Genomic DNA, 12,271 nt, shown 5'->3' with positions numbered 1-12,271 from the left:
CTAGAAAGTATTATGTCAACAATATCACCTTAACCATTCCAAAACTGAGCAAGTGCATCTACTACACCATCAAAGCTACCAAACTTACCACTCACCACATCCACACCCACCCCAAGCCTCTCCGCTCCGGCCGCGGTCACCGGCCCATGCGCTGCCACCACCACCCCTGGATTCCTCTCCAATACCGCTCCCCAATCCACACCCATCGCCCTCAAACTCTTCAGCATCCCCTCCACTTCACCCGTACTCGTAAACACCACCGCATCCACCCAACAACCACCATCTCCCGTTAACAATGCAGCCGCACACTCCGCCCCCATCCACCGCGTCTCGTAAGCGTCCACCCTCACCGCCACCCATCCCTTTGAATTCAAATCCCGTATGAAATTCGGAACAACCGGCGGCTCCTGTAGTGTAATGTATTATTAACCAACAACGGTGAAATGTATTATTAATCAACTACTTTAGGCAGAGGGTACTAGGGCGACAAATCCCCTTGTTTAAATTAAAGGGATATGAGGCGGCAACAAATACCATTACACCCATAAAATAAAAATTGTCCATTTGCTAACGTGACGTCACGTGTCAAAAATCGCCCTCAGTACGCGTTAGCCTTAGTCTAATGTACTATTATAAACTTACAATAAAATAAGAACAAATGTAACATAATATAAAATATCAAGGAGAGAGTTAACATACAAACTAAAAAATCTTACTAACTGCGTGAATTAATTAGTGTAACTATATATGCGGGTAGTGTAATTACGTTATATATATAATTACACCGCTTGGTTAGCATGCTAATTTAATTTGTATTTGAAGATACCCTGATACTGAAACTCGAAACTCAAAGTCTAATAATATATTTTCTAATAGTACCTCCAACCCTACGACAACTGGCACCGGACACAACACTCGCCGGCCACCACCAAACGGAAGCGAGTCCACCAGTCCCGCCGGAGATGGAACTTTAGGAACTAAAACTTTAATCCTATCTCCGTTGCTACAAATTCTATTAATAAACGATTTATCAACAACGTCAGCGTCATTTCCGAGGGCGCAGATTGTGAAATGGTCTCCGGATGGGGATAACGGCGGCGAATTTATCTCCGATAAGCAATCGGAAAAGGCTGAGATGCCTGTTCGTGAGGTGAAAGCGAGGGCGGAGAATTGGTTAATGGGTGGATTTGGCGGTGAGACGTAATGGAGGAGGGAGGATTTGGTGTGGGTGGTGGGTTCGACGGCTACGGTGGGGCACCAGAGAGGTGTCCAGCCCTTGAGGTGGATGAGGGGGGTGAGACGGACGGCGTAGTTTTCCGGCGTCGTGAAGGCGACTACGCGGTGGGTGTTGATTTGTGAAGCGTTCATTTTATTTTTGTGTTTGTGATGTAGGCTTGGATTATTAATTCTATAGTTTTATGATTTTATCATTGTAATTACAAGTGAATAACATATATTTTATGAAAAATTTGATTTTAATAATCGGAACTTTGTAACAAATAGGTGAATAAAGTTCTAGCTTTTGATATATTTTTATCGAGCGAGTTTTTGATAAAGTGTAGACTAACATTGTTAGTGTATGATGATATGGTTATCTATGTAGATGATGACGTGTTAAAAAAATAACGTGTGACATCTGCATAAAGATAGATAAGTTAAAAAATAAAAATTTAAAACCTACTATCATCATCTACTCCATTAAACCCAAAAACTCATCTAACTTAACCTCCATTATTGATTATTTTACTCCATCCATCTCCATGTCCATTCTAGCCATACTTCACCAGTCAAAAATTCCAACAACCATCACACATTAGCCACCACCGTAAACAAAATAAAACTAATGGAGTAAGTCATTAGCTAACAAAAGTTCGTCAGAAGAAAATCTATCTAAATTAAAAGATCAAAATTTAGATTATTAAAATACAACTAATTCTTTATATGGGATCAAACCGCCCTCAACTAATTCTTTATTTGGGATTCTTGTCGATTAAAAGATCAAAATTTGGATTATTAAAATACAATTATCCTATTTTTATAATGCAAAGCCTAAATTCACATGACTTAGGAAAAGTATCTAAATGAAACTAAGGTTTGTTTGGTATGCGGTAATGAAATGAATAAGGGAATGGAATGAGCGGTGTAATGGAATGGACAAAGAAATGAAATTGATCATTATCATTCTATTTTCTTGTTTGGTTACCATATAGGAATGAAATTAATCATCACTTTATAATATTTTTTTTAAATAGTAAACTACATACGCATACTATTTTCATCAATTAAGAGAGGAAATAACATAACAATGATATAATAATATAAATAAAATTATAATTATAATTATAAAAATAATAGTTATATTATAATTGAAAGTAGCATCGAAAATAAAATAATAATTATAATAATGATAATAATTATATTGTAATAGAAAATAATATTGATAATAAAATAATAATTATAATATTATTTGTTATTATTATTATTATTATTATTATTATTATTATTGTAGATGACCTTTTTTCATTCCATTCCTTAAAGGAATGAAAAAGAAAACACCTTATCTCAAGTAATGAAAAAATCTATAAATTGAAAGAATTACATTAATTTGGAATGATCTATTTCATTGATACATGACAACCAAACATGCTTAATTCTATTCATTTGGAATGATTCAATTCATTCCAACATCCATTCCTTTATACCAAACACCACCTAAGATTTTTTTCATTAATAAGCATTAATTGATTGAGATCTTAAAAGTCAAAGTTGATTTTGAAAAACATTTAAATAAAGAGAAAATTACTAAAATATGCCAAATTATGAGAGACAAACTTAAAATAGGTCAAATTTCAAATAAATTCTAAAAATAATCCAACCAAAACCATCGGCGTCGATTCATTTGGTTTTCCGCCGATGGGTTTTGGCTCTACTAAAATACTGACACGTGTAAAGAGTCTGACCCCCACCCAATAATTTTTTGATCAAATCCATCTCCTTCGTTTTTTTGGTGTGAAAGTTTTCTCCGCGAAAACCATCTTCTTCGTGATGTTTGGTCATCTTTTCATCTCCGTCGTGAGTTTCCAAAAAAAATTGAAAATCATTTTTTTTTTGAAATTCATCTGGCCATACGAATTTCATATGAATTTCATCTTTTCACATAAAACTCACCAAATCATCATCTTTCATTACATCTCACCGCCAAATCGGAGATGGGTGGCGGATAGAGGAGGTTGTTGGTAGATTATGTGAGGAAGATGAAGATAATGATTTAGTGGGATTTGTGTGAAAAGACGAAATTCACATGAAATTCGTCTGGCTAGACAAATAAAAACAAACACGATTTTCAAATTTTTTGGAAAACTCATGGTGGAGATGGAATTCCATGATCATCGTGCATTCAATTTCGTCCTAGTCAGGTAAAGAAACAGCTAATGGACACTCATTATCGTAATCATGAACCGCAGCTCTAACCGACCTCAAAACCTTATAAATATGCGACCAAAATCCAATAACTCGTCCCTCACACCCTCCATAGCCTTCTTAAACTAAACCCTAAATCCATTTCAACTCAGAGGCAGCGTAAGATTATTTTATATCACGTTCTTGGCCGAAAACCCTAGATTACGGTTCGCTATCAAATCGTTATCTCTTCAAGTAATTGAAAGCTTAGTTATGGATCAGGATAGAGGAACAAAAGCCCTCTGTCAATTTCAAGTTAATAGGGGCAATTGATCCTCAATTTGAATTCTAGGTTTCTTGAGGTTTAAGATCGATTTAGGATTATGTATAAATATTTTTTGTTTTATCCTTAAAACAGGTTGACACTTACCCCAGTGGCAGGTACATATTTGATAAGACTCGAAACACCTAGAGACCCAGGTTCAAGCACCAGGGTGACCGGTTTTGGCTAAATTTTTTTTGTATACTTTTTAACTTCTGTTGTTTATCATTTCGTTGTATTTATATTATAAAAACTAATATTATATTCATTTATTTAACGAACCGAACCTCATTAAACCTTCAAAATAAATTCTCGATTAACATTTCCGTACATGTCTATATAAATATATAATTTTTACATATATTTATAAATTTATATTTTCTAGATTTAAAAACCTAAATTATAAAAGATAATTAAACTAAGAATAGTTTTTACTCAACTAAACAGACCGATCGCCTCGAAACTTTCAAACCAAGTTTTCGTTAAATACACACACGCGCACGCACACACACACACAATATTAAATTAGTATTTTATTATTTAAAGATCAAAAAGTAATGATATTTTAATTGCTTACGCTTTTAATTCGATTTTTTAACAAAATTAATATAAAATATATTTGACGCCTTAACGATCTCAAATCCGTTATAAACCCATCATATTGTGTCTTACGTGTTTTTATGATTAGTTATTTACTTGGTTGTACCTTTATAATAAGGACATATCATAGAGACTCCTTGTGAAACTAACTAACTTATTTTCGTCGTAACCGTTACTGTCCACCTTATTCAAGGTGAGTAATTACATCTCCTTTTTCCTATTTTTGTTTTTGGGGCACTATGCGTACTAAATTATTTACCATTATACAATTCTACTCAAAACACAATTCCATTAATTGCGTAGTTATGATGTTGCTTGATTAACTGTTAATTGCTATATGATTTATGTGTTTATTGCTTTTATGGTTGGTTGGTATCTTATCATCATCCTTATCCTCATAGTATGAACATACGCCTTCCGAGTAGACATGCCCGAATCTAATGGCATGTTCAATAGACACAATATTTGTTTATATTAATTGATGCAACTCACTAATGCAAGGAGTTGTTTATTTCCCGATATTATTATTATTACACCAAACTGTGAATTACTCGCTCAACATGTGTTGTTGACAAATTATTTTTACGCATATTGGAGGTTGTTATTTCAAATGATTTGAAGTGGATAACTTGGATCAGACTTTAGGATAATTAATAAGGATAAAACAATTATTGTAATTTTTTTTGTTTTAAATACTTTGTGTACTATGATATGAATGAAATAAATTAGATATTGACATTTTTATTATTTTAGTGTCTGCTATGATACAAATATTGTCACGCTCCGACATGTTCCACCATAGGTTGGGTGTGACATCAGACTCTTTACACGTGCCAATATTTTTGTAGCGGCGGAAATCCGTCGGATGGAAACCAAATGCATCGGCGCCGATGGTTTTGGTTGGATTAGTTTTGGAAATTTTTTAAAATTTGGCCTATTTTGAGTTTATCTCTCCTAATTTGGCCTATTTTGAGATTTTGCTCTTAAATAAATGGATTATATGATAGAATACCATTTGCATTAGATCGTTGTTGAGTAACATCTCCTTTTGAATATAACAAAGCACGTCAACAACTTCCGGAAATAATCTAAGCAAACTTATGATTGTTCTATGATGGTTGATGAGAACCCCGTCGTGTATCTCCAGCTCGTACAAGGGAAACCTCTTGGTTTAATCCTTTTCCGGTCTTAATTGCACCTTTTGAATTTCTTTTTTTACTCTTTCTTTTTTTGCCTCATGTATCATATTTTTTCATTTGCAAGAAGTCGAAACCGTATTAACAATCATGGCAAGGTATTAATAAAAAGTTTTAACACCGGTATGTTTTTTTGCAACAGCCACAATCACTAACTATAGTTGATGAGCAAAACAATGTATGCAATGTGCTGACTGATTATCTTTCAAAATCAAAGCTTTTAACCCATTAAACTCTCCTCGCATGTTGCTTGTACCATCGTAACCTGTTTTAACAAAAAGAATCTATAATATAAATTAAATAATCTCTATTAAATTTTTGTAATTAAAGTATGAAACTTATTACTTACTTGATCTATGCTCAGCTGGTTACTTGCTAATAAAGAAACAATGGCTTGTTTAAGAGTTGAGGAAGATGTATCTTTCACATGACCAATTCCAATAAAACTCTCTTTAACAACTCCAAGTTTATCAACATACCTCACGACTACAATCATTTGGTCCATTAAAGATACATCACTAGACTCATCTACTAATAACCCAAAAACATTATCTTTAATTTCTTCGCAAATCATGTTGGTTGCTTCTTTTGCAAAGCATCTGATAATCTCTTTTTGTATTGATTGAGTTGTCAACTTGTTATTCTCTTTAGCATGTACTTACAAATATCCGGGTTATTTTCACCAATCAACTTTAAAGTTGCAAGAAAAAGACCTTTAGAAAAAGAGTCTTCCGATTCATTATGACCACGGAATGATAAAGAATTTTCTAACAAGAATATGGGAAACCGATTTCCAATCCTTTCTTCTTTACTTTGCTTATCGAATTTCTCATGAATGGATCGTTTTTGGTTCAAGAGATTGTCACATTTTTGCATCGCCTTATTATGATAGCTGCCAACCATCCCAACATGTTCTTTTAAAGCATCTGGTTTACTCCAATTATAAAAGCCTTCAGTTGAAAAAGTGTCTCTTCCACCTTGATTACCAACGGATTCTTTAAACAAGTAGCAACATAAGCAATATGCTTTGCCTACTTTAATACTATACTCTAACCACGGATATTTATCAACCATTCTACATTAAAATGTCTCGGCTTACCATAATAGTCTTTGCATGGAAAGCTATGATTTCATGTTTGAAAAGCCTTTTTAACAAGATAATGTTGTCTACGGGATCTCTTTGATTTGGGTGATAACTAGCAATAGGTGGTCTATTAAAGGGATCTGAACAAAGATTATTCAAATTGATTGTATGTGGAATTGAAGGATTGAAGTCGAAGGAATATTTGGACCAATATTATCATTATCCTCTTATTCTTGCACATCATTACCAATATTTGGACATCCATCAACGTCGTCAAACTCTTGCATTTTCTTTTAAAAAATTTGCCAATAAGAACTTGTTTTGAAATTGGACTTCCACATTCAAAACAAGTTCTTATTGGCAAATTTTTTAAAAGAAAATTTCAAGACTTTGATGATGTTGATAGAAATCCAAACATTGGTAATGATGTGCAAGAACAAGATGATGATGATGATGATGATGGTCCAAATTTCCTTCGAATTCAAGTCCTTTAATTCCACATACAATCGATTTGAATGATCTATATTCGGATCCCTTTGATAGGCCACCTATTGCTAGTTATCACCCTAATCAAAGAGATGATATAAGACGACATTATCTTGTTAAAAAGGCTTTTAACCACGAAATCATAACTTTCCATGCAAAGACTATTGTGGTACGCCGAGACATTTTAATGTAGAATGGTTTGATAGATATCCGTGGTTAGAGTATAGTATTGAAGTAGGCAAAAATATTGCTTATGTTGCTCCTTGTTTAAAGAAACCGTTGTTAATAAAGGTGGAAGAGATACTTTTTCAACTGAAGGCTTTTGTAATTAGAGTAAACCAGGTGCCTTAAAAGAACATGTTTGGATGGTTGACAGCTATCATAATAAGGTGATGCAAAAATGTGACAATCTCTAGAACCAAAAACTATCCATTCATGAGAAATTCAATAAGCAAAGTAAAGTAGAAAGGATTGGAAATAGGTTTCGATTAATGGGTTCTGTTTGTAGCACTAGATTCTTGTTAGAAAATTATTTATCATTCCATGGTCATAATGAATCGGAAGACTCTTTTTCTAAATGTCTTTTTCTTGCAACTTTAAAGTTGAATAGTGAAAAATAACCCAGATATTGGTAAGTACACGCTAGAGAATGCAAAAAGGAATAACAAGTTGACGGCTCCATCAATACAAAAAGAGATTATCAAATGCTTTTCCAAAGAAGTAACCAGCATGATTTGCGAAGAAATTAAAGACAATGTTTTTGGGCTGCTAGTAGATGAGTCTAGTGATGTATCTTTAAAGGAACTAATGGTTGTAGTCGTGAGGTATGTTGATAAACTTGGAGTTGTTAAAGAGAGTTTTATTGGAATTGCTCATGTGAAATACACATCTTCCTCAACTCTTAAACAAGTCATTGTTTCTTTATTAGCAAGTAACCAGTTGAACATAGATCAAGTAGGTAATAAATTTCATACTTTAATTACAAAAACTTTAATAGAGATTATTTAATTTATCTTATAGTTTCTTTTTTTTTAAACAGGTTAGGGGTCAAGGTTACGATGGTGCAAGCAACATGCAAGGAGAGCTTTAATTTTGAAAGATAATCCTTTAGCGCATTACATACATTGCTTTGCTCATGAACATCAGTTAGTGATTGTGGCTGTTGCAAAAAAAATACCAGTGTTAAAACTTTTTATTAATAACTTGCCATGATTGTTAATACGGTTTCGAATTCTTGCAAACGAAAAGATATGATACGGGAGGCAAAAAAAGAAAGAGTAGAAAAAGAAATTCAAAATGGTGCAATTAAGACCGGTAAAGGATTAAACCAAGAGGTTTCCCTTGTATGAGCTGGAGATACACGATGGGGCTCTCATCTTAGAACAATCATAAGTTTGTTTAGATTATTTCCGGAAGTTGTTGACGTGCTTTGTTATATTCAAAAGAAGGAGATGTTACTTAACAACGATCTAATGCAAAAGGTATTCTATCATATTTCAAAAAACTTGAATTTATTTTTTATGCACACTTGATAGAAGATGTTTTAGGCCACACAAATGTCCTTTCAAAACATCTTCAAAAGCAAGTAAGACTTATTAGAAGCGGTTAAGTTGATAAATGGAACAAAACAAGCATTGAAGGATTTAAGGCAAAACGGGTTTGCTTCGATGTTGGGAAAAGTAACTTCTTTTTGTATAAAAAAACAATATCAAGATGTTAGATATGACGGAAACGCATGGTAAGGCTTGAAACCAAAAGAATGTCATTACTAATCGACATCATTTTGAAGTTGACATTTTTAATACGGTTTTTGGATATGTAAATTCAAGAATTTGGAAATCGATTCAAGGTAACAACTACTTTGCTAGAAAACATATCGGGTTTAAATCCTTGTGACTGGTTGTCTAAGTTTGACACGTCTAAGATAATTGCATTTTTTGAGATGTATGACAACGATTTTACTACAAAAGAAAGAGGGTGTCTTTTGGGTGAGCTTAATGTCTTCTATCACTCTATAAAGGAAGATGAAAGATTTACAAAATTGGATGGAATACGTGATCTTGCTCGTCTAATGGTGGAAATCGGAAAAGATCTTTTTTTCATTTGGTTTATCGGATATTGAAACTAGCTTAAGTTTTACCGGTTACAACCGCAACTGTTGAAAGATGTTTTTCTAAATTAAAGCTTATCAAGACGGATTTATGCAATCGAATGGTTGACGATTATTTGAACAATGTTCTAGTTTGTGCGGTCAAAAGAGAAATATTTGATAAAGTAACGGAAGACGATGTGATGGGTCAATTTCAAGCTATTAAATGCCGAAGATGAGAGATCATCTATTAGGTAGGTGTGTTAACTTTATTTCTTATCGTCTTTTTTTTTTTATTTAAATGCATGATAAAAACAAAAATTTTTGGGTTACTCCTGGAATTTAGTTCTAGATCCGTCATTGATTCAACTCGCCATTATGTACATCCTCTGAAGGAACACCTGAAATAGTTCACCACATCTTTGATTCTTGTTCGTTAGCCACTGAAATAGTTGACCACATCTTTGGCTCCAGTTCGTTAGCCATTGTCATATAGGTTCATGGGTAAAGGATCCCATGTTGCACGTAAGGAAACTCATTCTTGACAGTTTCTAAAAATTGGTTGCCTAGAAGAAGGTATTACACAATACTTTTATTCATGACGCGGTTTCTTCGGCTAGCCTGCAACTACAAGTATTTTTATAGCAAACAAATAGCATTTAATGTTGTGGAGAGATGATAATAACTTTGTTCACATGGATTAAGAAAATGCAAAGTTTGCCTCGTTAGATTGGTTATCATGACATAAAAATTTTGGTTTGGAATGTATTGGTTTATGGCTGGCCGGGTCATTCACGGACTAATTATTAATGATATCAAATTTGGTAAAATATTAGGCTATATGTTATACTTGATCATTCATCACACCAACGTTATCTTAGATTTTCTTCCATCATTTAACCCGTGCTATACTTCATTTTCCACCATTCTCCTTCATTTCATTTACTTATATTATTTAAAAACCAAAAAAATAAAAAAATAAAAAAGAAATTAAAAAAAGCTAATTGCAGGAATAGGAGAATGACCAGCGTGAGGATGATCAGTTGTGCCCTGTCACTAGTGACCAGGGGGTGAGATGTCTGGTGTTCCAAGGTCTCATAGGCGTCACCTTAGACATTGCGATATGCTTCACTCCCTTCATTCTTCATCATTCGCTACATCAGTTTTTTTCTCTATCACTCAACCTACTTTCTATGTGGTATGGATTATTCTCCATTGTCTTTTTTTAGTTCGATTTATATAATATTATATTAATGTTATTAATTAAAATAAACAATAAAGAAATTGATATAAAACCCATCTTCTTTAACCTCAAACCCACTTTCTTACCATCAGCACCAATCTAGCCACCACACACCACCTTAAACCACCTCCGTTCTTCCTTTCAAAATATAGAGAAGGGGGGGGGGGGGGGGATGTAGAGAGAGAACCAAAAAAAAGAAAAAAGGAAAACATGCATTCTTTGTGACCAGCGTGAAGAGAGGCATTCCCCTCACGTCACTAGTGAGATGATGGGTGTGACATTCTTCATTTTTGTTCGTTAAACCGACCTGTTTTGACGTTTTGATGTATTCTTGTTTATCGTTCATCATTAATATACTATTCATAATGATTTAAGCTTATCGTTCTTTTGTTTACTAATCATTTTGATAAATTAACGAAACTCCGAGGGTTAAAGTTTTTATTAAATTTCAACAATTTGAAAATTTCCTACTATTATAACTTTTATTCCATTATTAACACCTTTCAAAGTTTAGGGATTAATTTGTAATTATATTTTAATTTTGCTTTTAAAGAACTTGAAAGTTTAGGGGCCATTTGTGTAAAAGTAATTCAAATTAATAATATAATATTAAAACCTACCCAGCCCTAACCCCTCCCGTTCGTTTTCCCGATGACAGATTCCGGCGGCCAAGAAACGACTCCGGCAACATTAAAATCAAAAGCTCGTAACACCTTTAGACTATAACAGCAAACATTAACCATCGTCCCTAACTCATATTAACGGCCTTATAATGGGTAATTTAAACCTAAAACCGTCAGAAATTTATTAAAATTTCAATAATGAGCAATTAATCCTATATGCTCCAATTGAGCCTATATAAGGGGCCCTAGACAACAAATAAACTTGCTACAATCATCAATTTAACCTAACATCTTCTTTAAAACCTGAAATAGTTCGTCGAAGTTCAAGCTCCGACCAAACTCCGTTCACCCTCAATTCTTTACAATTCCAGGTAAGTGATATATGCATTATGATCACTTTCTTCTGTTTAATAAAACCCCTAACCTAATTTCAACGAACATGGAACGGATTTATCAAATTAAAGACCTAGGGTTTTATAGAACAATGAAGAACTTATGTTTTTGTTTAAGTATAATTCGTTTTTGTTACAATATCAACTTGTAAGCTGGACCAATTGGTTAAGTCATTTTAGTGTGGTCAGAAGGACCCGGGTTTGAACCCCGGTCAGGCCATTGTTGTTCTATATATTTAAAACCATTTCCCCTTAATTATATAAACTAATTAAATTGTTAAAAAATATTATAAATTAAATAAAATAATTTTAAATTAACCAAAATTAATTAGAAACTAAATTTTACCATTTTCATCTAAAAGCCTACTTTTCATATTCGTTTCAGGATAACCATTAATGTTATAATATTTTCCTTTTCGTTAATATTCTTAATACGCTAACGTAATTGTATTCGGGATAAAATTATACTATTAAAATTTTGTTTCATAAAGGATTTAATTCTCATATTAGTGTTAAACTACTTAATTAAACAATATTAAAATAATAATAAATCATTAAATTTTCCGTAAAGCTTAAAATAATATTATAATTTCAAATTCCATAGAAAAATAATATATTAAAATATGCATAATTCCTAAAACTAAATTATTTAACTTGCATAATTCCATTAGTTAATTTTTAATTTTGTATTTTTAATTATAGTTCGTGTGGTTTGATCGGTTCGATTTCTTTAACACGCTTTCGGCTTTTGTTTCTATATTCAAAGGTGAGTTTCTCACACCCCTTTTTTAATGCTTTAACACTTTAGGGGTAGCATATATATCCTATCAAAAAAAT

At 33.0% G+C, this 12,271-nt stretch overlaps 2 protein-coding genes across 2 annotated transcripts; both read right to left on the bottom strand.

The window, feature by feature from the left end:
* LOC143534399 (uncharacterized) lies at positions 1 to 1,371 on the bottom strand. Its single transcript, XM_077028902.1, has 2 exons — positions 880 to 1,371; positions 1 to 407 (listed from the first exon to the last, which is right to left on the bottom strand). The coding sequence occupies exons 1-2, from the start codon at positions 1,366 to 1,368 to the stop codon at positions 30 to 32; spliced, it is 867 nt and encodes a 288-aa protein (XP_076885017.1). The 5' UTR covers positions 1,369 to 1,371; the 3' UTR covers positions 1 to 29.
* Positions 1,372 to 5,672: 4,301 nt separating this feature from the next.
* On the bottom strand, positions 5,673 to 6,591 carry LOC143534411 (uncharacterized). The gene is made up of 3 exons (XM_077028908.1): positions 6,180 to 6,591; positions 5,890 to 6,045; positions 5,673 to 5,782 (listed from the first exon to the last, which is right to left on the bottom strand). Exons 1-3 carry the CDS (start codon positions 6,589 to 6,591, stop codon positions 5,673 to 5,675), a joined length of 678 nt encoding a protein of 225 aa, XP_076885023.1.
* Positions 6,592 to 12,271: the final 5,680 nt, after the last annotated feature.

The sequence above is a fragment of the Bidens hawaiensis genome, unplaced genomic scaffold (genome assembly GCF_021521415.1).
Source record: "Bidens hawaiensis isolate Kalapana, Puna unplaced genomic scaffold, B.hawaiensis_p1.1 tig00010163_1, whole genome shotgun sequence".
In the NCBI taxonomy this organism is placed as follows: Eukaryota; Viridiplantae; Streptophyta; class Magnoliopsida; order Asterales; family Asteraceae; genus Bidens; species Bidens hawaiensis.
The sequence above is the reverse complement of the archived record's forward strand: the minus strand, read 5'-3'. Positions and strand labels throughout refer to the sequence as shown.